The sequence below is a fragment of the Lontra canadensis genome, unplaced genomic scaffold (genome assembly GCF_010015895.1).
Source record: "Lontra canadensis isolate GAN:19392208 unplaced genomic scaffold, GSC_riverotter_1.0 scaffold44, whole genome shotgun sequence".
In the NCBI taxonomy this organism is placed as follows: domain Eukaryota; kingdom Metazoa; phylum Chordata; class Mammalia; order Carnivora; family Mustelidae; genus Lontra; species Lontra canadensis.
In genome coordinates this window covers 2,444,492-2,468,985 of record NW_022631038.1, presented here as the reverse complement: position 1 = coordinate 2,468,985, position 24,494 = coordinate 2,444,492, and the positions used below count along the sequence as shown (strand labels likewise).

At 54.6% G+C, this 24,494-nt stretch overlaps 1 protein-coding gene across 4 annotated transcripts in view; it reads left to right on the top strand.

Moving 5' to 3' along the window:
- ZNF236 (zinc finger protein 236) overlaps positions 1-24,494 on the top strand; it is a 103,290-nt gene that overhangs the window by 56,529 nt on the left and 22,267 nt on the right. For 3 of the 4 annotated variants that reach the window (XM_032872205.1, XM_032872207.1, XM_032872206.1), the window contains exons 12-25: positions 1,506-1,647; positions 2,240-2,500; positions 5,121-5,368; positions 6,358-6,459; positions 6,915-7,066; positions 8,375-8,478; positions 11,842-11,993; positions 13,552-13,764; positions 16,283-16,565; positions 20,105-20,208; positions 21,897-22,262; positions 22,915-23,060; positions 23,152-23,392; positions 23,739-23,918. In XM_032872205.1, coding sequence (XP_032728096.1) covers positions 1,506-1,647; positions 2,240-2,500; positions 5,121-5,368; positions 6,358-6,459; positions 6,915-7,066; positions 8,375-8,478; positions 11,842-11,993; positions 13,552-13,764; positions 16,283-16,565; positions 20,105-20,208; positions 21,897-22,262; positions 22,915-23,060; positions 23,152-23,392; positions 23,739-23,918 — 2,694 coding nt within the window. The remainder of the gene's footprint in view (positions 1-1,505; positions 1,648-2,239; positions 2,501-5,120; positions 5,369-6,357; positions 6,460-6,914; positions 7,067-8,374; positions 8,479-11,841; positions 11,994-13,551; positions 13,765-16,282; positions 16,566-20,104; positions 20,209-21,896; positions 22,263-22,914; positions 23,061-23,151; positions 23,393-23,738; positions 23,919-24,494) is intronic. The other variant, XM_032872208.1, reaches the window with a different exon arrangement.

Genomic DNA, 24,494 nt, shown 5'->3' with positions numbered 1-24,494 from the left:
GGGTGCGCGGGTGGACATGGAGGGCGAGCCAGCGCTGGAATGCCGAGCTGAGCAGTCGTGGGCATGACATACTTGGTAGGAAGCCATTGAAGGCATGTGAGCCCGTTGCTTCCTTCAGCGACAGGAGAAGGTTGAGCAGAACAGAGATTTGGAGGATCGCCTTGTGGGGTTTGTCTCCATAGGATCAGTATGTGGTCCTGGGAAAGGCGAGTGGGAGCCGACTGGCCAGGAAACGGCCGGGAGCACAGAACAGCGTCAGAGCTGCTGGACAGGGAGCATCTCCGAATGGCCCTGATTCGGCTCCACGGGTCCGGGACACTTGAGAAGTGGGAAAAGTCGTGGCAGCTTAAGGGCTCGTGCTGTGGGGATTGAACACAGATCACAAGGGAGGGCTCTGAGTTCCCTTTGAAAACTGCATGGGCTTCTGACGCAAGTGTTAGGACGGAGTCTGGTTGAGGAGTGATGGGGCTTAGCGGAGCCGCTGAGTTCTCTCCGGCTCTGGTATTTTTTTCTGCGTGGTTTGAGATTCAGGGCAGCAGAATAGAAATGGGGAAACAGGTTTACGAGGCATTGGAGAAGTAGGATCCCCAGGACTGGCCGGTGATTTAACCAGACAGGGAAGGGAGTTCTCAGAAACTCTGAAATACCTGACCCGTAGGACCAGGGGGAGGGGCGCTTCTCATGTACAGGGAGTTGGTGGGGGAAGTAACTTAAAAGGTGTCTGCCGAGAGGCCTCGCATGGGAGTTACTGGCACAGTGACGGGAGCAGGGAGGTTGGGGGCCAGGCCCAGGTCCTGGCGGGCAGCTGTGCCGTCCCGGGGAAAGGAGGAGCAGCCCAGGGGAAGCTGACCGTGAAAGTCCTCCTCTTCATGTTCCAGGGGATGTGAGGTGATTCCAAAGGCTCAGGTGTGTTTGTCCGGAATTGCATATTTAACTCGAGCTTGATGAAGATGTGTTATTACGTAGTCAACCCTAAGGGTTCTTCCTTTACCGAAAGTATGTCAAGCCTGAAATACTTAAGTTAGCAGTTTTGCTATCCACAGATAACCCTTTAATAACATTTCTATGAAAATGCTGACTTGTTTTTAGAACAAAAGATCATGTTAGAGTCATGTGTTTTGAGTTTACTGCAGTAGTTAGGACGCAGTCTCCACGCTGAACAACAAGGGCTTGAGTGTCCCGATTAACCTACATTTGGGACATAGTTTCTTTAGGTTCCATGCCAACAGACGTAGGAATCCATTAAAAATTGGTTCTAGAGCCAAAGGAAATAACTGTGATGCGCAGATCATCCTTATGTTGGAAAATACCTGTCTTCCATTAACTTTGTGTTTCCCAATCGACTTTTTTCTAACACAGTTAAGATAGCTCTAAGTGGCAACGCTGGACTCTATACTTGAACTCCTCAAAATTTTCGTCTTCTGGGGAAAGCAGATGCTTTTTGACGTTTAACTTTTTTAGTAGCATTAACAGTGAATTATTCCTGATTTTCTTTTGGTTTGTAGGTCTTATCCAGCCCATTCCAAGAAACCAGTTTTTTCAAAGTTATTTTAATAATAATTTTGTAAACGAAGCAGATAGACCGTACAAGTGTTTTTACTGTCATCGTGCATATAAAAAATCTTGCCACCTTAAACAACACATCAGGTAAGGTAACAGATTTGGAAATGGAAATGTAGAGGAAATGCAGTGATGTCGGGAGCCGGTGATGCGGAGAGGTAGTGAGGAGGGTAGTGTCAGCTTTGGGTATTTAAAATGTTGCACTTGACCCCAAAATATTTATCGGTGATGGATATCTTCATTTTTAGTGCCTCAACTAAAGTATGTGGCCCCGAAATTGTCTCTGAGTTTCACTGGCACTCCTTTACATTTCAGCGTTTGCAACATCTAGGACATGCCAGACAGTACTTGGTCTGTCGTGTTACAATTACATACTTGAGCAGATTTTCACGTGTGTTGATCTGTGTTTAGACTAATGCTTGGTGCTAGCGACAGTGAAGTGAGGAGGGACGGACGAGGGACGGGGAAATGTCATGCCGATGTGTAGCGCTTAGGGGCCTCCGCTCTGTGCCTCCTGTGTGGCCTCGGGCAAGTCACCCGAGCTCTCTGGATTTCGGGTTTCTCAGTGCTTAGCTTTAAAAAGTGGTGCTCAAGTGAAAGAATGTACGAGTTCTCTCTAGAGTATAAAGCGTTATAAAGTTGTAAGAAGCTTATTCATGAAAATTTTTATTCTTTTTAGATCACATACAGGTGAAAAGCCTTTTAAATGTTCTCAGTGTGGAAGAGGCTTTGTTTCTGCAGGAGTGCTCAAAGCACACGTCCGAACGCACACTGGACTAAAATCTTTCAAGTGTCTGATATGTAACGGAGCTTTCACTACTGGTGGGAGCTTACGGCGACATATGGGTATCCATAATGACCTTCGTCCCTATATGTGTCCCTATTGCCAGAAAACATTTAAGACCTCACTAAATTGCAAAAAGCACATGAAAACCCATAGGTAGGTATAATTCTGATGGTCACTTTTTAGTAATCTCTAACTCCCAGATAGTGGTGGAGGGTGTTTTTAAGAAATAATTGTCTTTGATTCCTGTAGTATTATGTGGAGCTTCAGGTGCATGGGCTGAAGAAACTTTGATCGTTGTCTGAGGCTCTGTGAAGAGCCACGACTGAAACGTTAATGCTTTTATTTTTAATGGGATATTGAGGTAGTCTGTGTTGGGCCAAATGCTGTGTGTGAGCTCTCTAAAAACAGGCAGTAGTAGCTACCATGCCCCCTAGACTGTGGCTGATGCTGTCATCCGGTCGTGAGGATGGCAGAGGGGAGAACCGTCATCAGCCAGCCTGGTGACCGCTGGGCATGTTGCCCGTGGATCTGCACGGTCACAGTTCTGTGTTGCTGACTTAAAAGGAACAAATGTTTTCGTTACCACGTAAATCCATCATTTGTGCTTGGTTAAAGGGCTGTCCCATCTCCAGATGGAGGTGAGCCAAGAGGCCCTCGCAGCAACGCCTTTCTGGCTGTGTCTGGAGCTCCCTCCCGGGTGTTTCTGGGACGCCACGGTGGTCTGTGTGGTAGTGGAAGCCTGGATAAGGCCACCACACCCCGGGAGACTTTGAAAGGAAGAGTCACTAGGTCCACCGTCAAAGAATATTAACCTTCTGCTCCAGAATACTCACTTCCAGGCACTGCTGTAACCCAGGTATCTCTGCCTGGTGTTACTGACAAAACCACACCCCAGAGTGGCAGGATGAGCTACCGCTGGGCAGGGTTTGGTGCTGTCCCTCCAGGTGCCCAAGCGCACGGATGCCTAAGCACGTAGGACAAAGAATTGTCTTCTTTGATTTTAGCTGATTACTTAGCTGAGGAGTTTAAGTGCTGGAATATGCTGGTGCCGGCGTGGGGGCCGCTCGCCAATTCTCCATCCAGCTTATGCTTTCCCGCATCTTACAGAGGAAATGATGGGCTTCACGTGCATTTGAGCTGGGGAGCTCGTGGTGCCTAGATGTTCACGGCCCTGTGCTCATTGCTTGCTGTACCAGGTGCCCGAGAGCCGTACGTGCTGGGAGGGATAGAGCTTAGACAGGACCTGGCCCGATGGCACACGAAGAAGACTTTTTCTCTGTCCGAAATTCAGGCCTTTTTAAGTCCACGCACCCGCCGAGGTGGTGTGGGACTGCCCCCACAGGCCTTGTTGATGGACTTGACGGCCGGGGCGCCAGCTGGATTTGGCTGGGCCGCCTGTGAGACGGAGTGTTACTGGCCGCTGCTCGTCACGGCGTATGCTGAGGGACACATGGCACAGTTACTCTAGGAGACGAGTGTGTGACTTGAGCTGACAGCGTAAATACTGGTGGGTCTGGCGTGTTGCAGAGCTGGTGGTCTCCTCCTACAGAGCGATGGACTGTGGTCCCATCTGCAGGCAGCGGGGAACACCCCTGTTCCATCTCTTCTTTGGAAGGGCTGGGAATCCCTAAAATACCATACATACTGATACTACAAATAAGCACAAAAGGTAAAAGTATAGAAATAGTGAAAGTATAGAAAGTAGTAGCAGTGCAGAGAAGTTACCATGCAAGGCGCCCTTGCTGCCCTGTGGGGGGCCGTGGGGGAGCCCAGGGTGACGGGCACTGCTGACTCCAGGGGACACCGTGTCCGTGTTCATACCTGGTGTTTCTACTACATTTGTCCCCCTTCCTCAGTAAAAGTAGCTGAGAGGTGACTGTTTCTGACACTAGAAAATGAAGATGAAAGCTTTTGTTTGGAATTAAGAATGGCGTTCTAGGTGGGCAGATTTGTAAGGTTCTGGAATCGGGCGAGCGGTGGAGTGTGTTTGCGTCTGACCCCAGTGCCATAGAGCGGGTCCGACTGGCCATGCCCCCTCCCGAGCAGCGTGTTCGTCAGGTAATTGTGGGAGCTGCTTTGTTTAGGTTCTTTGACTCATTCACTGAATTCACTGTTTATTTTTCTCTTTGAAATATGAATTGTCAACCTTGATGGAAATGTCCTGGATGCATTTGCTGTATGCAAAGGCAATACTGACGCGGACATGCTTTCGCAGAAAATAGGAACAGCCACGTGCATGCCTCCTGGTCTGAGTTCTGTCACCCAGTAGATCGTGGCTCAGATGAGGGGTTCTGTGGCCCCAGACCGTGAGGGACAGCAGGTCGCAGGACTCTGTCCTGGTCTGCGCTCCACATTTGTTTATGATACTGAAATCGGTCCGTAGAGACTCTTATTTTGCTCAGTTCTTTTTCACTTTAACTCATTGCAGGATGAGTTTTAATTTTAATTCTGACCTGGGACAGTTTTACTTTGAGACATACAGTGTCTTTTTAATTTTCTTTTTACATCTTAAGTATTCTGGCGTGTGCTGTCCTTCACCCTCCCTTTGCTGCTTTCGTGCCCCTCCGTCCGTGAAAGCCCGCAGAGTCAAGGGAACTTGATTTTTCTTCAGAATTGTTAATAGCGTTTCATTTCAACTGGATTGCCGCCCCGGCTCCAAAATGAAATGCTTTTCTGGAATGTTGTCTAATGATGGGCGGCTGGCACCACAGTTCTTCGTGGACGTGGGTTTTGACAGCACCTAACCGTGCGGATTGTCGTTGATGTTTTGAAGATACGAGCTCGCCCAGCAGCTCCAGCAGCACCAGCAAGCCGCCTCGCTGGACGACGGCGCCGGGGACCAGCCGAGCGTGCACGTCTCGACGCACATGCAGGTGGGGATGGAGAGCGAGCAGCTGCGGGAGGCGGCCGGCCCCGCCCACCCCGAGGCCATGCTGGACCTGGAGCCGCAGCAGGTGGTGCGCACGGAGGACGCGGGCCTGGGTCAGCCACTGACGCACCAGCCCCTGGAAGCTGATGAAGGCAAATATCTCTCCAGTCCTTGCTCTAGAACAGTCCGCGTGGCTGTGCAGCCGATTATGCTCACGCCGGTCTGTCTGGGTGTCTCTCGTCTCTGACTGTCTGAGTCCCCATTGGTTGTGTGTCCACCTGAGAGGGAGTTTGCTGGGATGGGGAGTTACAGACACAGGACCTCCTGCATGTCCTGTGTCGAGAATAGCTTCCGTTCCAGCCAGCCTCCGTCTGTCCGTAACCGCGCCGAGCGGGGCTGCGAGCCGGTGTGCCCGGCCCGCACCATCCTGCCGCTGCTGTCCTCGTCGGCGGAGTCTGGCTGCAGAGGTGCCCATCCCACTGTAGACAGTGAGCGTGGGGACCTGGCTGAGGCGCATCCACGCAGGCCGCCTGTCGCCCCGGGCAGGCCTGCTCACAGACCGTGGGCCGGCCGGCTACGTCTGCTGGTACGGAAGGCCCACGTGTGCGTAGGCCTGAGTGAGGTTGGGTGCTTTCTGTCCGCTGCATTGCCTGGAGCGGTGCCCACCCCAGATGGTACTGGATAGTCCTTGAGTGTCCTCGGACTCAGGGCATCTCCCTGGAGAGCATGTCTGAGTTTGAGGCTAGACCGTGAAGTGGGGTGTTCTGGAAGTACAAACATCATGCCTCCACTCTACCCGGTGTGTGAACTGTGTGTGCATAAATTAGATGCACTGTGCATACTACTTACCTATATATAAAGTTACATATTTATACAAACATATGCAAATACATACTGTAGATGTAAATACGTAAGTGCTTATATGTTGATGAACATATGACTTACAGAATATATAGTTAATAACTTGTAAATGTACACACAGCATATATATATTGTACTATATGTATATGTCTGCCCTACCCTCTTCCGAGTAAGGAGGCTAACTCTTGGAAACTCGAGAGTCCCACGTGGGCAGACTGAGTGGGTAACTGCAAGTACCTTGGAGTGTGTGAATCCCCATCCGTCCTTGTTTCTGTCTCAGACAGGTTCGTGGCTCCGCCGCCCACCCTCCCGGCACACATGGACCAGTTTGAAGAGCCAGCCCCTCCGCAGCAGTCCTTCGAGCCGGCCGGCCTTTCGCAGGGTCAGTGGCGGGTCCCGCAGGGGCGTCGCGGGGCCATCCCCGAGTCGGGGGCCTTCTACGGCAGGCCCCTCTGCAGTGTTTGGTCTCCAGTCCCATAACCTTCCGCACGGGCTGCGTGTGTGTGTGCGCGTGGGCTGTGTGGGGTCTGCTCAGGGTGTCTGGAAAGCCCCTTTGATGACCATTCTGCACATAGTTTGTGGCCGAGAAACGGTGACCGGTGGAGGTCAGGACGGTGGGGTCGCCATGTGGACGGCTCGTCTGTGAGCCTGTGACCGTCCGGGGTGAGTGCTGGGCACGGGCTCCTGCCCACGAGCAGATGTTCTTAGAGCCTGCTGCGAGGGCTAACCCCCCGCAGAAGGTAGCAGTCTTTATTTGTAAAAGCAGCTTTTTTGGCATTTTCTTGGCTTGACTATAGTATTTCTTGCCGAGCTTGTGTTTTTTCTGATTTGTTCTAGGCTTTACCGTGACGGACACGTACGGCCAGCAGCCCCCGTTTGCCCCCGTCCAGCAGCTCCAGGACTCCAGCACGCTGGAATCTCAGGCCCTCTCCACCAGCTTCCACCAGCAGAACCTACTGCAGGTCCCCAGCTCTGATGCGATGAGTGTCGTGAGTGTCCACGGAAGGGGCACGTGGCCGTGGTGGGCTTATTCTGTTCTCGCCTGCTCCGTCCTGCGCAGGCCTGGCTCACCTCGGAGGGCATGCTCACTTCTCGCGGCCACGTGACTGCATCCGCTGGGAGGCTGACATGCTCACGTACACGTCTTTTCCCGTCAGACGTTACGTTTTACTTAGAGATTTCAGTCCCATGAGGAGGGATTTTACCTTTGGGTTAAAAGTCAGGAAAGTGCTCTGTAATCACATGTGGAGGGTATCACGTGGCTTTAGTGACACGACCTGAGTGTTTTTATTGGTGGAATCTGAAATGTGGAACCTTACACCTTAGAACGGAAATACAAGGGATGCTGGCATACAAAAAATGAGTATTTAAACACGTGATTTAAAATTTCTACTCAGTCTAGTTGGAGACATTTAAGTTTTGGTTTTGGTTTTGATTTTCCCATTTTGAGAGAGTTTTCACGAGTAGGGAAATGATGGGCGCATCGGTTGTTTTCTTTCTTTACGAGCCGCCGTTGGGAGAGAACAGGGCCGGTGCCGGAGCTTCTCCGAGGGATAGGCCCGACCCTCAGTGAACTTTCCAGAGCACTTCTCTTAGCATAGAAACCACACAATTCTGGTGCTGAAGGCGGGTGGAGTCTCGGCAGTGGCAGCATGCCGTTTCGTGGTGGCTGCCCTGCGCCCCAGAGCCCCCTGAGGCTGGCTGCCCACCCAGTGCTTAGAGTGGAGTGGGACCCTCAACTTCACTCACCGATGTCAGGGGAGCAGACGTCGCACATGGGCGGGCTCTCCGCCGTTCAGTCCTGGGCATGTCGTGCGTGCCCTGAAGGTCAGCTTCCCTCTGTCCAGTGAGCATCCGTGTCCTCTCCCGCTGTGGTCGCCGGCTCGCTGCACCTGCGTCGGGAAGGTGTGGTACTGACGGGCCCTTGCTCCCGGCGGAGACAACGTGTTTTTTCTCCCCGTGGTTGTGTGACAAGCGACGCAGTAGGACCGTGTTCGCTCTCAGTAAGAGGAGAGCGGCTGAGGGGTCACTTACTCAGATCTCTAAAAAGTACGGAGAGTTCCGGTTCATGCTTGGCCAAGGTTTGTGTTCAAACAAATTAACGGAAAGTAAACAAGTATTTAATGACGTTGCTATGAACGACTTTTATTGTCAGTCTAGTCAAATGCTTACAGGGAGCTGCTTGGAGTTTCTCCTTTGAACCTGCGCTTGTAAATGGCTTATTCTTAGCTTTTTGTTGTTCTGCCTCTATCTGTAGACATTCAGGTCGTCTGCTTTCTACTTCTGCTAAATTTTAGACCACGCGATTGATCCAGGAGCCGTCCCAGGAGGAACTGGAGCTGCGGACTCAGCGTCCCCGATTCCTGGAGGACGGGGAGGACCAGAGCCGGCGCTCCTACAGGTAGCCGTTCGCACAGACAGCTTGACGCCGCGGGGCGCCGCTAGCCTGGCTGTACCCGGTGTGTGCGCTCCCTTCCGGGCCTGTGGGATCGTCCTCTCTCAGAAACTGTGAACGGGGCCCCCGTTATCCCCGTTTCATTGTGAGGAAAGGATCGGAGACAAAAGAGGTTCCCTTGCTAAGATTTCTGTGGCCAGTTAGGGACAGGACGAGGCTGGGAGGCTGCGGCCTGGACGTTGAGTGTGCTGTGTCGTGGCTTCCCGTCGCCACGTTCTCAGAAGTAACGGACACTCACTGTGCACCTGTTTTTCAAGGTTCCTTGTCGGCTTGAGGCACACAGGGTTGCAGAGATGATCTCTAATCCACCGGCTTGTCCTTCGGGCACCTGCGCCTTCAGCGGCACAAGCCACTCGCCCTCCGCTGCCTGTGTGTCCCGGGGCACGTGGAGCACGTTGCACATGGCAACAGGCCCCTGCCCCTGCTCGCTCCAGGGCGTGCATGTCCACAGCGAATAAGATCCCTTTAGTCTTACAAAACTGAATACTGCTGTATGTGTCGTATGAGAAACAAAATGAGTACTTTCTTGAGGTAGTCCTGGCTTCATAATAGTTTAATAATTTCATTATTTGCTTAAAATACTTTTGAAAATCTAATAATTTTTTCCAAAGCCATTTAACAAAAGTACTTTACAGTTACTCCTTAAAAATGGTGAGCTCTCTTACATCAGATAAGCGGTCCTAACTGAGGCTTTTAAAACTGGCTAACTTTGCTGAAGCCATTAAGTGTCTGGTGTCCGAGAGGCGGGGTAACTGCGCAGGACTTGTGCCTTGTGCGAGACCTCCAGCACGTTCTCATACTGCAGCTTTTCTGCCTTTGGAAGTGTATTTTCCTGAGATCGTCATGAACTTGCAAGTACAAAACTGTGTCAGCGCAGGGGTTCCTAATTTGGGGGGAATCCTTGGAGTCTGAGGGAGATACGCACAGATGGGCTCCGGGGTTTCTGAGACTGCCCTCATGTTTTATTCCCACGCGTGTCTGCCCAGGGAGGACGTACTTGCTAGTGCTCAGTTGGGATGCAGTTTTGGTATTTTCAAGTGGGATGGATCTAATGTTTTCTCACGATTCCTTTGTGACACCTCTCTGGGTGTCGGTGGACTTACAGGCTTGCGTCCTTCATGCGTTTATTGAGTAATTGTTAAGAGCCCGTGATATGCCAACCACTAGGGCTCTGTTACTGAGCGACGCAGAGGGAAACCCTCGGTCCTCGGGAGTCTGCATTCTAGTGGGAAGACGTGAGCGAAATGAGTAAGTGAGGTGCACGGCAGACGGGGGCCTGCTGTGGGCCGTGGGGCCAGAGAGAGCAGGAGGGGTGCCTGGCGCTGTGTGGCAGCTGAGAGGCAGGTGCTGCCATCCTGGGGAGCGGACAGAGGGCAGGACCCACCGTCTGGGCCTTTCTAACAGGTGTAGCTGTGAGAGGCGGTGACCCGAGCAACTGGAAGGAGGAAATGGCTGACCCTAGAAAGGGGGAGACTCTTGGGGGGGCGGGCTTTGGCGCTAAGGCTGACCAGACTTGGTTTTGTATCGTCAGGGTTGATATTGGAGAAAAGGTGTCATTTTGGCTCACCTGCCAGGCTGGGATTAGGGGGAGAGATCCAGCTGGAATTGCACGCTCGGGAGCTGTCCGTGTACAGGCTTCTGCTTAAGGCCGTGGGGATGCGGGTTCATCAGAAAGGGAAGGCACTCCGAGGTCGCACCGTGGCCACTTACTGGCAGGTGAGGTGGGGGTGGACTGGCCTTGAGGGAGGGTTGCATGTGTGTTGTTGAGGAGACGGTGTGTCACTTTCATAGGATTGTCACATTGATCAGGGGTCCTCCCCAAGACATTAAGAAACTGGAGCCGACGGCCTATAATTTCATTATACTTTTACCGTTTGTCTCACCATGTGACAAAAGTAGAGAATAGCGAAGCTCCCTGACCATGCTTCCTCGGCACTGGGCTCCGAGGGGCTCTGCTGTGGACCCTGCCCTTGGCGGCCGGGGCGTCCCTTCTACTCCCTGCGCGTCCCTTGCACTGCAACGGAGCAGCTGAAGGCCATGCGTCCTCCCGACGTGGCGGCTCCCAGGGAGAGCGTGTCCTCCGTGTTGCATTCTGTGATCTGGGTTGTCCTTGGACACTTGGGGACAAGAGCTGTGTGGTCGGCAGAGTAGACGTGGGGCGACCATGAGGAGAGGGGAAGCAGCATTTCAGAGGCAGAGAAGGGCCTCATCTCTGTGGGCAGAGCCTGGTCCTGCAGTGGGAGCCTGGCTGGGGCCAGGTGGGGACGGTCTTGCTTCGGACTGTCCTCCGAGGGTGGCCGTCTCTCCATGGGACTGCCGTCCGTGTCCTGGTGCTGCTGGTTGGTTTGAGCTCATAGACATGAGCCTCAGAGGGTCTTTCTCAGCAAACGTCACACAGTGTGGTTTGACACGCTCCGCTCTGCAGACAGGTGATTTTCTCCTGCTGCCGTGTGGCCCAGAACCAGTCCCAGCTTTGTGCGCAGCATTCTCTCTCTCAGGTCAGCCCACGAGTGCATCGGCTGCTCTTCTGGTTCCGGGGGTGCCTTCACGAGACCAAGCGTGTGTCACGGAGTGAGATTTCGAAATGTATTTCCCGTTTGTCAGTTTCCGGTTCGGTGTGGACATTCGCAGGCGTGGGCTGCCCTGTGCAGATAGCTGGCCCCAGAGACGGTACTTTGGGACGCGACTGACATCCTCCTACAGCTTCAAACTGGGAAATGGAACAGATTTCTGAATCTTGTTTTTGGTTTTTAATAATATGTGAATAAGAAATTTGAAGGACTTTATAATTATTTCATCCTTGGAGTAATGTTAAAATATTCTTTAACTTAGGGGAAGAGGACGCTGCACATTTACATGTTATTCAGAACTAGCTAGGAAAATCTGTTTGTCAAGTGTTTTATAAACCTAAAGAGCATATGAATTGGCATTTCCACGTGTCTGGACTCAGGAGTGATTCCGACCCCGAGGCAGTGGGAGGTTTCACGGTGTGTCGTGCGACTTAAAGAAGATAGTGTGTACTTAAGTTTTTTCCTGTTAGTTTCTGATTAGTCAGATAGTAATGCCTCCTGGTATTGCTGTAGGATTTACTGATAATGAAATAATAAAGTAGGGTTCGGGCTTCAGATGCCCTGAGCAGAACTTGATCTAACAAATTATTGTTGCTGTCATGTCATTTCTTAAATGCTGGAGAGCACACCTTGCGTCTGTGACAGTCATGCCTGGTGGAGACTGTTCTTGCCGCCTCTCTGATGTCCCGCCTGTGCCCGTGCTGCGGACTGACGCGTGTGCTCTCCGTGCTGTTTCTAGGTGTGAGTACTGCAGCAAAGGCTTCAAGAAGTCGAGCCACCTGAAGCAGCACGTGCGGTCCCACACTGGGGAGAAGCCCTACAAGTGCAAGCTCTGTGGGCGCGGCTTCGTCTCCTCCGGGGTCCTCAAGTCGCATGAGAAGACACACACAGGTCACTGTCTGCCTCGCGCCAGGGCGTTTGTGGTTTGCAGTGTGGCGGTGGTGGGCTGCGGCTGTCACCCCCGCCTCATTCTAGCACATGCTGGTCCCAGCCAGAAGCCGGTCTGGACCCGCGAGCGCTCACTCCCTGCGTCCCCTGCAGGCCCCGCCCTGGGCAGCCAGGGGGCTGCTGCCATCTCTGGAAGTGCGTGTTTCCGACATTCCGTCCACCTGCAAACTTGCGGATCTGGCTTCCTTTACGGAGCGCGTGTCCAGGTCTGCTCACACTGGAGGCAGCACGCCGCCCCTTGGTGGAGCAGGGCGGTGTTCTGTGGCGTGGAGGAACCCCGGGCCCCCTTCCCTTCCTCCTCGTCTGCTGTGGGGCATTGGAGTGGTTCCCGTCTCTGGGCGCATGGGGATCCTCCTGCTGTGAACACGTGTGTGCAGCTTGCCGGATGTGTTCCCATTTCTCTCTTTGCGACTGGAGTGGCTTGGTCCCGGGGTGACTGTTCAAACCTTTGAGTTAATCAGACTCTTTTCCTAAGTGGTTGCCATGTTGTATGTGTCCACCAGCGGTGGACGGGGGCGCCCACTTCACACTCTGGTCAGCTCTTGGCCTTGTTGGTCCCTTCTACCGTGACCATCCCTAGGAGACAGCACCGGTGTCCGCTCGTGGGGTTCACGTGCCTTTCTCTAGTGGCCGAGGACACGGGGCCTCCTTCACGTGCATGTGGAGAAGCAGCTCCTCTAATCCTGTGTCATTACTAAATAAGATTGTTTGAAATCTTATCGTTGAGTTGTTTAAAGAGTTTTTAATATATTCTTTATCAGAAATATGATTTGCAGTTAAATATGTTTTTAATGTTACTTTTATCTGTTTAATAAATTCAGAGTGTTTATTCCCTGTATTAATGTATGTAAGATCCGTGTGTCTGTGTAAGGCTGTATTTGAAAATAAAAACATACCACAGAACAAAGGCAGGCTCTGTAGGGTTGGTCACAGCTGGTGGTCACAGGCCCTGGGAGGCCAGGCGGAAGGCAGGTCCAGCGAGGGCCAGTTGGAAGGCCCTGCTAGGGAGTCCATGCTCCCTGCAGCAGAGAGGAGCCTGTGCGACTTGGACAGGGAGCCGTGGCCGGTCAGCGAGGTGCTTGGACAGTCGGGGTGTCCTCTGTGTCTTCAGTCCAGAGCAGAGACGGCCTTCCTGGAGGGCCGGATTGGGAAGTGCAGCTGCACACTGGTGTTGGGGACGGTTCCCATGTCAGCGGCCTTGGGGGTGGTGAGTGGATTTGAGAAAACCTTCTAGGGCATAATGCATGAGTTGTCATGCGCTGGACTGTCAAAGACAGGGGCAAAGCGGGGCAGAGAGAACTTGGGGTTTATTTAGAGCAGGGCTTTAATTCCACGAGCGGGTTAGTCGTAAGGCCCTCTGCGTCCACTTCCCAGAAGAAGCCTGGGGCCGATAAATGGTCTTTGGTTTTGTGGCTCATCGGACGTATCCTTGTTTGCTTCCGACGACTTATGATGTTCCGGCAACGAGACGCGGTTACTGACCGTGTTTCCGTCCTCACAGGGGTCAAGGCGTTCAGCTGCAGCGTGTGCAATGCGTCATTCACCACCAACGGCAGCCTCACCCGGCACATGGCCACGCACGTGAGCATGAAGCCCTACAAGTGCCCGTTCTGCGAGCAGGGCTTCCGCGCCGCGGCACACTGGAAGAAACACATGAAGAGGCACCAGGCCGTCCCGTCTGCGGCGGCGGCCGCGGGGGAGGCGGACGGAGCAGGTACGGCCCGCCTTGGTTTGACGCTCTGACACGTTGTGGCAGGTCGTGGTGAAAACTAGCTGCTTTCCCGACTGTGACCGCAGGCCGTGCCCTCAGGAAACGGTGCAGCGGGGACAGAGCAGGGACCCGTCTCGCCGGTCGCCACCCCCGGCCAGCCGCTGCAGCCGTGCAGACGCGCCTGGAGGCCGACACAATAATTTGTTGACTGGCAGGGACTCCGGCTGCCCGGCTGCCTGTGCTGGTGGTGGTCCCCTCAGTTTTCCCTCCGCTGGTGTCTGTTGTGGGCATGGGCTCCAGGGGCTCCGGGGAAGCCCATCGTGCTCCGTTATGTCATTCCCACTGGGTGGACGTGGGCCTTCTGTCTGGCCTGTCCCGGAGCCGGTGAGGGCCAGCCGTTAGGGAAGGCTGTGCGCCTGCACCGGCCGGGGGGTGCGTGGCAGTATCTCGGCCGGCTCGGTCAGACGCGCTGGGAGCACCCCCTCCCCCTGGTAAGGGCAGTCCTCCCTTAGACAGAGGCGACCTCCCTCTAGCACATCCCACGGGTGAGATGCCAGGGATTAGGAACGTGCCGTTGTCTGTGTGGACCACGCAGCATTTGAGTCCCCCACTGGTGGCCCGTCCCGCCGGGGGTCTGTCCCTAGCGTGAGGCCTGACGGTGTGCACACAGTTGGTGTGTGATGTGTGTGGACTGAGTGGGATGAGGCAAGGGTGTGAGCGTCGGGCTGGCGCACTCGCAGCCGTCGGAAGGCTGGCGGCTTGCTAGCGTCTGTCCCGGGCTGTTCACCCCCATGTGCTCTGTGCTCGCCCCGGCCTCAAGGTCATGGCTGTCTCCTGGGGTGCTCGGCGACGTGATAGCCCTGTAGCTTGTTCTTACATTGTGGGGAAAATGTCTTTAAAACGTGCCTGACCTGCGCGCAGATGGGGACAGCTCGGGCTTCCCCGCAGAGCGGCGGCCCTCGTGGACTCCCCGTAGGTGTTTCTGACCCCTTGGGCTGTGTCAGGACAGAGCGCCTCCCCTTGAGCCTCGTCCTTCCTCGTGAAGCCTTTATTTCCCCTTTTGTCCCGTGGTGAGTGAAGTGCGGGGAGGAAGCCGTAGCTGCCCTCGGTGATCAGAGCGTGGGTCGCAGCTGCCGTCCCGGAGCCCCGTGGTGCCGAGCGCCTTCATGAGATGCCGTGGCCTCTGGCGCGAGGGCCGCGTCTTTCCTGTCGGCTGAGGGCCCCTCACGTCGTCGCAGCTCTGCCCGCGAGGCGGCTGGGGGCTCCTGTGGTGGCCTTGCCCTGGGCTGTGCAGGTGGGAGCCCCCGTAGTCTGTCGCGGTGTTTTCCCCTCTGGGGTCACCGAGGAAGAGCTGCCGCGGCCCTAGCATCTCGTCGTAGCGTTGATGTCTGTCTCGTGTGTGAGGGCAGTGAGCCCGTGTGGCCTGACGCCGTGGGCTTCTGTCCCTGCGTATTGTCCTCCATTTTACTGCCCTTTGCCCTCTCATGGCCCCACCGTATGGATTGGGTTCTCGGACTTTCTCCCCACATTTCTTTCTCTGTGTCGGTGGGGCCATGTGCCCCACAGCCCCAAATCTTCCCAGATGTTATTCTCTCCTCCGCAGTCCACCTTCCCTCTCCCCACCGGCCCCTCTCTTTCCTTTTTTTTTTTTTTAAAGAAATTATTTATTTATTTGACAGACAGAGATCACAAGTAGGCAGAGAGGCAGGCAGAGAGAGAGGAGGAAGCAGGCTCCCCGCTGAGCAGAGAGCCCGATGCGGGGCTCGATCCCAGGACCCTGAGACCATGACCTGAGCCGAAGGCAGAGGCTTAACGCACTGAGCCACCCAGGCACCCCTCTTTCCTTCTTTCCTTCTTTCCCTCCCTCCTGTCGTTCTCCCTTTATCCTAACAGAAACATCCCAGTAGCTCTTGTCCCTAGTGTGCTGCTGGCCACTGTCCATTGGCCGCTTAGTGCTTCTGTTGAGGTTTTCTCTTCTGTTTTCTTGCCGTCTGTGCCGCTCTGCCGTCCCGCTCCCAGCTGGCTTCTTTTCCTTCTGTTGGATTTAATAGCACCTTCTCCTTGTTCCTAATCGGTGTAAATGCATCCTTACGTCCCACTGAGAGGATATCTAAATGTCTGTATTTTAAGGGTTTTCTTGATAACTAATTAGGCTTTTTTGTGAATTTTCCGCTTCCGCCTTCTGTCTCAGGCTGTTGGTTTCCTTTATGTGATAATTCAGTTTTTGCCCATAGTGTCTGTGTTTATGGATGCTGGGGACCGGTGATTTTGGGGCTCTCTGCCGGGCCACTCCTCAGTCTGGTGCTGTCGTGACAAGGTGACCAAGGTGTGCTGCTCCCTTCTGGGGACCCAGCTTGGTTTCCCTGTGGACTAGTGGTGGGAAGGAGACTCTTCCATCCCGAGTAGAGTGTCACTGAGTAACCCACTTTAAACCCTACAGACTTATTTGGTTGCATTTTACTTCTTTTGTGAAAACTTCATTTTTCATTAGGATCGGATCCTTTTCCTGTATTTTGTGTAGATGTGTGTCTGGAGGAGGAGGAGGAGAACTCTGACAGAAGTGCCTCTCGCAAGGCTCGTCCCGAGGTCATCACGTTCACGGAGGAGGAGACGGCGCAGTTGGCCAAGATCCGGCCGCAGGAAAGTGCCACCGTCTCAGAGCAGGTCCTGGTGCAGTCGGCGGCCGAGAAGGACCGCATCAGCGAGATGAAGGACCGGCAGGCCGAGCTGGAGGCCGAGCCCAAGTTCGCCAACTGCTGCTCCTACTGCCCCAAGAGCTTCAAGAAGCCCAGCGACCTGGTGAGGTGAGGCGGCCGCGCCGTTCTCGGCGTCCACAGACGGCATCCGTGGGTGCCTCCATCACCTCCGCGAGGCTGGGGAGGTCCGTGTCTGAAGCGGGTGCCTCCCGGGAGGCCGGCGTTGAGCCGGGGGCTTCTGTTCAGGCTCCTTGGGCACGTGGGTGAGAACGCGGTGCTCTGTGCGTGGCTCGTGGGCGCGTCTGAATGGTCCTGGTGTCAGCAGCGTCCCTTTCTCCGTGGGTTTGGTTACTTCCCCGAGGTCACCACAGTCCCTGAGGGGGCCATCCTCCTCCTGACCTTTGTCACAGGGTTGTGGTAGCCTAACCCACGTCGGTGCGGGAAGGTGAGGCGTACACTGACAGGGAGAGTGCGCATTCGCGGGACGTTTTTCACGCTGTGCTGTTACGCTCATTCTACTTAATCCGCAGCGTCGTAGTCGAACTCTTAAGTGTGCCTACCTTAGAAATTCAGCCTTTTAGTACACGTGCGTGCAGGTCAAACAGCATACGTGGGGTTTGGTATGTCCACACTCAGGCATCCCCTGGGGGTCTCAGATCTTGTGGATGGGGTGGGCTACTGTAGGTAAAAGAGAAAGAAAATGAATTCTTTATTGAGGACAACGCGGTGCTAAGCTGTGTGGGCTTGCAGACCCCATCAGGGACCTGCTGCCCCCGAGTGCTGGTCCATGTGGGGAGTGAGGGCACAGACTCAATCCGGGTGAACAGTGACGGAGTCATGAGGCAGCCTGTGATTAGGGCCAGTCAGCCCGATAGCAGCAACTAGCGTGAGGTCAAGTCCAGCAGGGCGGTGAGGAGCTGGAGCCCAGGACACTGAGCTGTGGGGAGGCACAGCCTCGGGTGAAGACGACGTAGTGCGTCGTCCTTCAGCACCACACGGGCTCTGAGTGTTTGCTCGAGGAGGGAGCTGATGGGTGAAGGTGTGGGGCAGTCCAGCGCAAGGAGGGGCACTTGGGACTTTGAAGTGGGTGATGGAGCAGGCTGCTCTCAGGACCCTCCACACGGGGGTGGGCGGCGGGGGGAAACAGAGGCTGGCGGCAGAGTGGCTCGTGGGTTGGCAGTGCGTGTCCAGTGAGCATAGAAGGTGACGGCTAGCCTGCCCTCTGCTTCCCACGTGGGGTGGGAGATATGCCAGTGAGGGTGATGGAGAGGTGGTGAGGGGGGATCAGGGTGAGCCCACAGGGAACTGGCCGTGTCCCTTCTGGGCTCCCCCAGACGTGAGGAGTGCCATCGAGGCTGGGGAGTTAGACAGCAAAGCGTGCAGCGAGGAGAGCGCCAGGCACCGTTGTGAAGGAGTTGGAGTGCTTTGTAGGTAGGCATGCAGCCTGGTAGGAGGGACGCCAGGAGGGGAGCACGCAGGGCAGCTGGTGGGGACAGCCGGTTACCAAGAGGGACTGGTGGGAATCCCAGATGAGAATGTCCTGAGGGCCAGGGCCGCCTGTGTGGAGATGGTGGGGACAAAGCTGTGGGGATCCACGCACCATGTTGGACCCCTGCCAGGAGAGGGGCCTGTGGGCGGTGCCCAGGGTAGCCCGCTGGGACGCAGGGTCAAGGTGAGAAACCGCTCCGTCGTCACACATACGCATGTGTCTGCGTCACGACACGGAGTGCAGGACGGCCTCACGGCTGACTGAGCCTCTCATTCTGTCCTCCATCTGAACGTTGTGGGGAGCTCAGCCTGTCCGTTGGCTGCCGGGCGGAGAGCATAGAGAGAAAAACAGAACAGAAGCAGAGCACGGGAGGCCGTCTGGTGAGAAACAGCCATTCCTGCGCCCCACACACAGCCCTGCCGCAGTTTCCTAGGTGTGGTTTGGGAAATGTCCGCATATTACGTCAACATTAAGTTCTGTGATTTTATTTTTTGACTAATTTTTACCTATCATTGGGTCTTAGACGTCTTTGTCCGTACCTGCACTCCCATTATTTCCTGTTAATGCTGATGTAGTGTTATGTTTATCCCATAACACCCTAGTATGAGCATTTAGCTCTCCCATGTTCGATTACTACGTGAGCATTGCGCAAGTATTGCGCGAGCACTGCATGAATACTGCATGAGTACTGAGTGAGCGCGATACAAGTACCACACGAGTACTGTGCAAGACTACACTAGTACCGCATGAGTGCCGCAGAGCACTGTATGAGCACTGCGTGAGCATCACGTGAGCACCGCGGAGTACTATACAAGCACCGTGTGAGCACTGCAGAGTCCTGTACGAGTACTGCACGAGCACTATACCAGTACAGCAGTGTACTGTACAGCTATTGCATGAATACTGTGTGAGCGCTACAGAGTACTATGCGAGCATGGCCCAAGTACCACAGAGCATGTACGAGTACTGCAGAGTCCTATCCAAGCACAGCACGAGCGCTCTATGAGTACGCAGAGTACTATGTGAGTATTGCGCGAACACTGCCTCTTCACCGTAGCATACTATACGAGCCCGGCAGGCTACTATATGAGCACCACCCGAGTACCACACAGCACTATACAGGTGTATCAGAGTCCTGTGTGAGCACTGCACGAGCACTATATGAATACAGCAGAGTACTGTCCGAGTACTGCATCAACACTCCATGAGCACTGCAGGGTACTATATGAGCACTGCACGAGTACCACAGAGCCCTATACAAGTGCTACAGAGTACTGTACGAGCACCACATGAGCACTATGTGAATGCTGCAGAGTTCTGTACAAGTACTGCATGAGCATGATACGAGTCCAGCAGAGTACTCTGCAAGTACTTCATGAGCATCACGTGAGCACTGCAGGACTCTGTATGAGCACCGCCCGCGTACCACAGAGCACTAGATGAGTACTTCAGAGTACTATATAGTACTGCATGAGCACCGCACGAGCAGTGTATGAGTACTGCAGTGTCCCATGTAAGCACCGCGTGAGCACCACAGCGTACTATATGAGTACTGCACGAGTACCGCGTGAGCACCGCAGAGCACTATGCGAGCACCGCACCAGCACCGCGCCGAGTGTGCGTCCCTGTGCACTTGCGTGTCGGGGGGCCGGTGCTGACAGATGCTGCCAGCCGGCGTCTGCACGGGTCGTGCCTCTTATGCAGATCGGTCTCTGGATGCTCCCCGACCAGGCCCTCAGTGCACAGATGGGGGAAGTGGTACCGTTTTAATTTGCTCTTTCAAAGGCTGAGTGTGGGCCAAACCCTTCCGTGGGGTTTCCTGCTGCGTGTTTCTTCTGGCGCTGCGCTGCCCGTTCTTCCCCTGTCTCTTCCACTTTCTCGCCTTCTTACCCACTCAAGCACTGTTTGGTTTTTAAAAAAGCCCTGTTGTCATCGGTCTTGCAGATTTTTTTTTTTGGTTTTGTTTTCTTCTGGACTCGTTTAGGGTGTTTTTGTGTAGAGTGAAGATTAAAGGTTTTATTTGGACAAATTCATTCAGCCTGTACTAACACATAATTTTCACTCTATGGTAGTTATGAGGTTGTTTGTAACTGGATGTAAAATTAAAATGAGAAATGCTTCCTGTAAATGCTTTCTAACGGCAAGTGCTTTCTGGCAGGCATGTTCGGATCCACACCGGAGAGAAGCCGTATAGGTGTGACGAGTGCGGGAAAAGCTTCACTGTTAAGTCGACTCTGGACTGCCACGTGAAGACCCACACAGGTAAGGACAGCGCCTGGGTCACACGTAGGGGCCTTACGGTGGCGTTTTCCATTTGTCCCTAGGTATCTTGCCCAGAGAAGTACTTTTGGGATTTTAGAAAACTTAAAAATCCTGAACCACAAAGAAATAGAGTACGAGGACGTTGATTCCTGACTTGGGGAGGATGACCCGGGTGACACAGAGGAGAAGGTGCTTAGTCTCAGATGCCAGCTTGTACGCTGTCTTGTACTTTAGTCAGACTCAAACCCCTTGTTAAGAAAATTGCTTCTTAGTCTCATTTAGGCCAAGGAGGTTTGGCTTGTTGAGGTTTTACAAGATCTGGGGATTTAGCAAAGGCAAATCTCACTATAGTTCACAGGTAACTTTTTTTTATGTGGCAGAAATGTCATAAAGGAAAAACATTAATGTCCAGTTTTCAGTGGCTGTTTTTTTCCCTTCATCTCATTTGAGGAACTAAAGGTGAATTAATTGTCCTAATGAAAGCCTGTCGAGGCTTTGCTGCTTGTGCACAGGGCATGCCTGTGGTTGGGGGGGCAGGCTCCGCACCTTGGGGGTTGGAGCTCTGTGTCCCCTCCTGAGCCGCTCCCTGAGCCTCAAGTTATCACCTAGGAAGTGGCACGTGGTGAACTCTCAGGACATGGTAGAGGATTATGGCTCTCAAACCAATTTACATTCTTAATTTTTAGTTACCCATAGAATTGACCAAAAATGTACACAAGAAATTCCACACATTTACGTAAAGCCCCGTGATTCTTTTCTGATAGGTCACTATTTGGAATTAAGTAGATACATGAACATGGCGTATCCCTTCTGCAGACAGTGTTTCTGTCACTTAGTTGGGCACTGTGTGTCTGTCTCTCTTGAGTGATGCTGAGTTGCTGAGGACCAGTAGGGGCCTCTCGGTGTCCCAGGTCTGGTGGGGGGACAGTCGCTCTCATGGCCTGTGCCAGCAGCGTTCGGGGTGACTCGCACACGGGATTCAGGGTTGGCTCCCACGCGTAAGCCACAGGAAGAAAAGTCTCTGTGAGGAACGCCTTTCAGGCCTTCCCCTCCACGCTGGGCTCCTCGGGTGACCTTTGGGGCCTGTGAGCAGGGTTAGGACAGTAGGCCCCCCTCCGGGGTGAGTCCCGGTGTGCCCGCCCTGGTCAGTGAAAATTAGTATTAGTTTCCGGGAGCCATACAGGGAAGCAGAGAACCAGGATGCTTTCATCCTCCGGGAGCCTCTCTGGGGCAGAGTAGGTGGGGGACAAGGCACTCAGGTCCACGTCCATGGTCTTCGTCACACCCCGGACGCAGGAAGAGCATGGGAGTCTCGGGGGCTGAGCGTGTGAGCCAGCCCGTGGCTCCAGGCCGCTGTCCACCCGTGTGGGTGTGAGAGGTGCTGAGACACGGCCGTGCCCGTTATGCACCGAGGGGTGGGTGACAGCGCGGTGGGGCTGGCTGCCACCGAGGCTGTGAGTGGGCGGCGGCGTCCCCGTGCTGCGGCGTCCAAGCACCATGACAGCGCGGGGCTCGCAGTGTGGGCTGCGGGCTCACTTCAGCGTCTCTGCGGAGCTCTCTGTCCCTTGCAGGGTGTCCTGTGGGAGCACGGGACTCGCCCTCAAGCCCGCGGGCCCCTGGGGTCGGCACTCCGTGTGCCCGTGGGTGCGGCGTTGCCAGCCCCCTGACCCCGGCCGGCCTTCCCGCAGGTCAGAAGCTCTTCAGCTGCCACGTGTGCAGCAACGCCTTCTCGACGAAGGGGAGCCTGAAGGTGCACATGCGTCTGCACACGGGGGCCAAGCCGTTCAAGTGTCCGCACTGCGAGCTGCGCTTCCGCACGTCGGGCCGGAGGAAGACGCACATGCAGTTCCATTACAAGCCCGACCCGAAGAAAGCCCGCAAGCCGGCGGCCCGGAGCGCGTCCGAAGGCCTGCAGCCCGTGAACCTGCTCGGTCCCACGTCCGCTGACCCGAACGTGTTCGTCATGAACAACTCGGTTCTCGCGGGGCAGTTTGAGCAGAGCGCGCTGCAGCAGGGGCTGGTGGGCCAGGCTGTCCTTCCCGCCTCCGTGTCGGGTGAGCCCGCGGCGGGCGGGGGGCCGGGTGGGGGGCCCGCTGGGGGCAGGGCGGCGTGTCTCCTCTCGAAAGCTCGCGGTACGGGGCGGCTGGGAAGACCAGTGTCGTTCCTCGGACGAGTCCCCTTCCGTTTCCTCTTCCTTTCACGCCGTCGGCTTGGGAACGCCTTCGTGGCGGTTCTGGCTTTTTCTCTAGAGCAGGGCACGTGACACGGGCCACTTCTCTTACTGATCTTGGGTCACCTAGTGCTCGAAAAGTGTGACATTGTAGCCATTTAAGGGTTTCGTGGATTTACGCAGACTGACTGTTTCTAGCTGTCGGACATGCCCTGGGCTGGCTTTCCCTGTAGGTGACCTGGGAGTGACTAAAGCCTGAAAAAACCTGATTGTTAGTTGCTGTTACAAATCCTGGGCTAATCAGTCACAGTAATGTCTTGAGCCTTGTTTCTGGGTGTTTAAGGTGGGTGACACTGTTATCAGTTCAGAGGGTTTGTTCGCTGTTGAATTGGCTGAGGTACGTGTGGCGGGCAGGAAGCAGCGGTACTCGTGGACCCGGCCAGGTAACGGGTGGGCAGGGCTTAGCTGTATAAAAAGCCCCAAATGCAGGTGAGCTGCTTTCCTGTCAGGAGCTCATCCTCGTCGTGTCCCTGCAGCCGGCGGCGACTGGACGGTGTCCCTGGCGGACGGGAGCCTGACCACCCTGGAGGGCGTGCAGTTACAGCTGGCCGCCAACTTGGTCGGCCCCAATGTGCAGATCTCGGGCATCGATGCCTCCAGCATTAATAACATCACGCTCCAGGTAGGGCGCACGCCGTGTGCCTGGGGCTTCGGGGGGTCAAGCCCCACGTGAGCGTGAACGTACCGTGACTAGGATCCCGGTTGCTTTACAGATCGACCCAAGTATTTTGCAGCAAACGCTACAGCAGGGCAGCTTGCTCACCCAGCAGCTGCCTGGGGAGCCCGGCCTGGCCTCCCAGAGCGGCTCTCTTCAGACCCAGGATAGCACGGTCCCCGCTAGCGTCGTCATCCAGCCCATCCCCGGCCTGTCCTTACAGCCCACCGTGACGTCAGCCAGTCTGACCATCGGCCCGCTGTCGGAGCAGGACCCCGTGATGACCACCAGCAGCGGTGGTAAGTGAGCGCATGGGCAGTTAGGACACCGCGGCCCCTCCCGCCTCTGGAAGGCTCGGCACACATCTGATGTCCCAAGCTTATGTAAGCTTCCCCGGCGACAGGCGGTGTGTGTGCCCCCGCATGCGTAGCTCGCTGCCCGCACCTGCTCCCGTGGTCCTGCTGGCTTCCGGTTTCCCCGTAAGCTTCTCTTACCTCTCTCTGCACGAGGGAATCAGAGATGATCGATGTTTTCTTTTGACTCTTCTTTTGAAATAACAGTTTCACTAATTATTTTTAATATAAAGAAGGAGAAAATTACTGTAGTTTAAAGTCCAGCCTTATTTTGTTTTGTAATGATGACCAGGGACTCAAGACCTCTCTCAGGTGATGACATCGCAAGGCCTGGTGTCCAGCTCCAGCGGCCCCCACGAGATCACCCTGACCATTAACAACTCCAGTCTGAGCCAGGTCTTGGCACAGGCTGCCGGGCCCACTGCTGCATCGTCCTCGGGGTCTCCCCAGGAGATCACTCTGACCATCTCTGGTTAGTCCCTTCACATTTTAAACCTCTTCTCCCCTGCGATTTGAGCATACCTTGTTCGTGTGTGTGTGTGTGTGTGTGCACGTACACACGTGTACGTATACGTATAGATTTCTTGTTTGCAAAATTGAATTTGGCCTAAGGCCAGTGCTCGGTAAGTTTTTGTAATCAATGTGGGAAAGACATTCAGGTTTAGTGAAAGAGCGTCACAGTTCAAACCTAACACCAGAAACTAACCACGAGAGCTCCCCACGTCCTTCCAGCTCCAGTCTGTTGTCCTGTTGCACTGATTCGGTCCACGGACAGCAGACGGCGCAGCTTCTTGGGACTGGGATGACGTGTGTGCGGGCTCATTCCAGGTGCTTACCCTCCTCGGAATTCTGCAAGATCGTGTGGGACAGTGCTAAGTGTGCTGTGGCACTGAGAAGTGTGTAAACAGGAAATACCGTCCGGGAGGATTGAACTCGGCAAACCAGTCCTGTGTGTCAGCTACCAAGCGGAGGTGTCCTGGTGCCAGGGCGGCCGCGGTCGCAATCGCCTTGTGCTCGACGTAATGAACTCCCTCCGCACGTTCTCGTC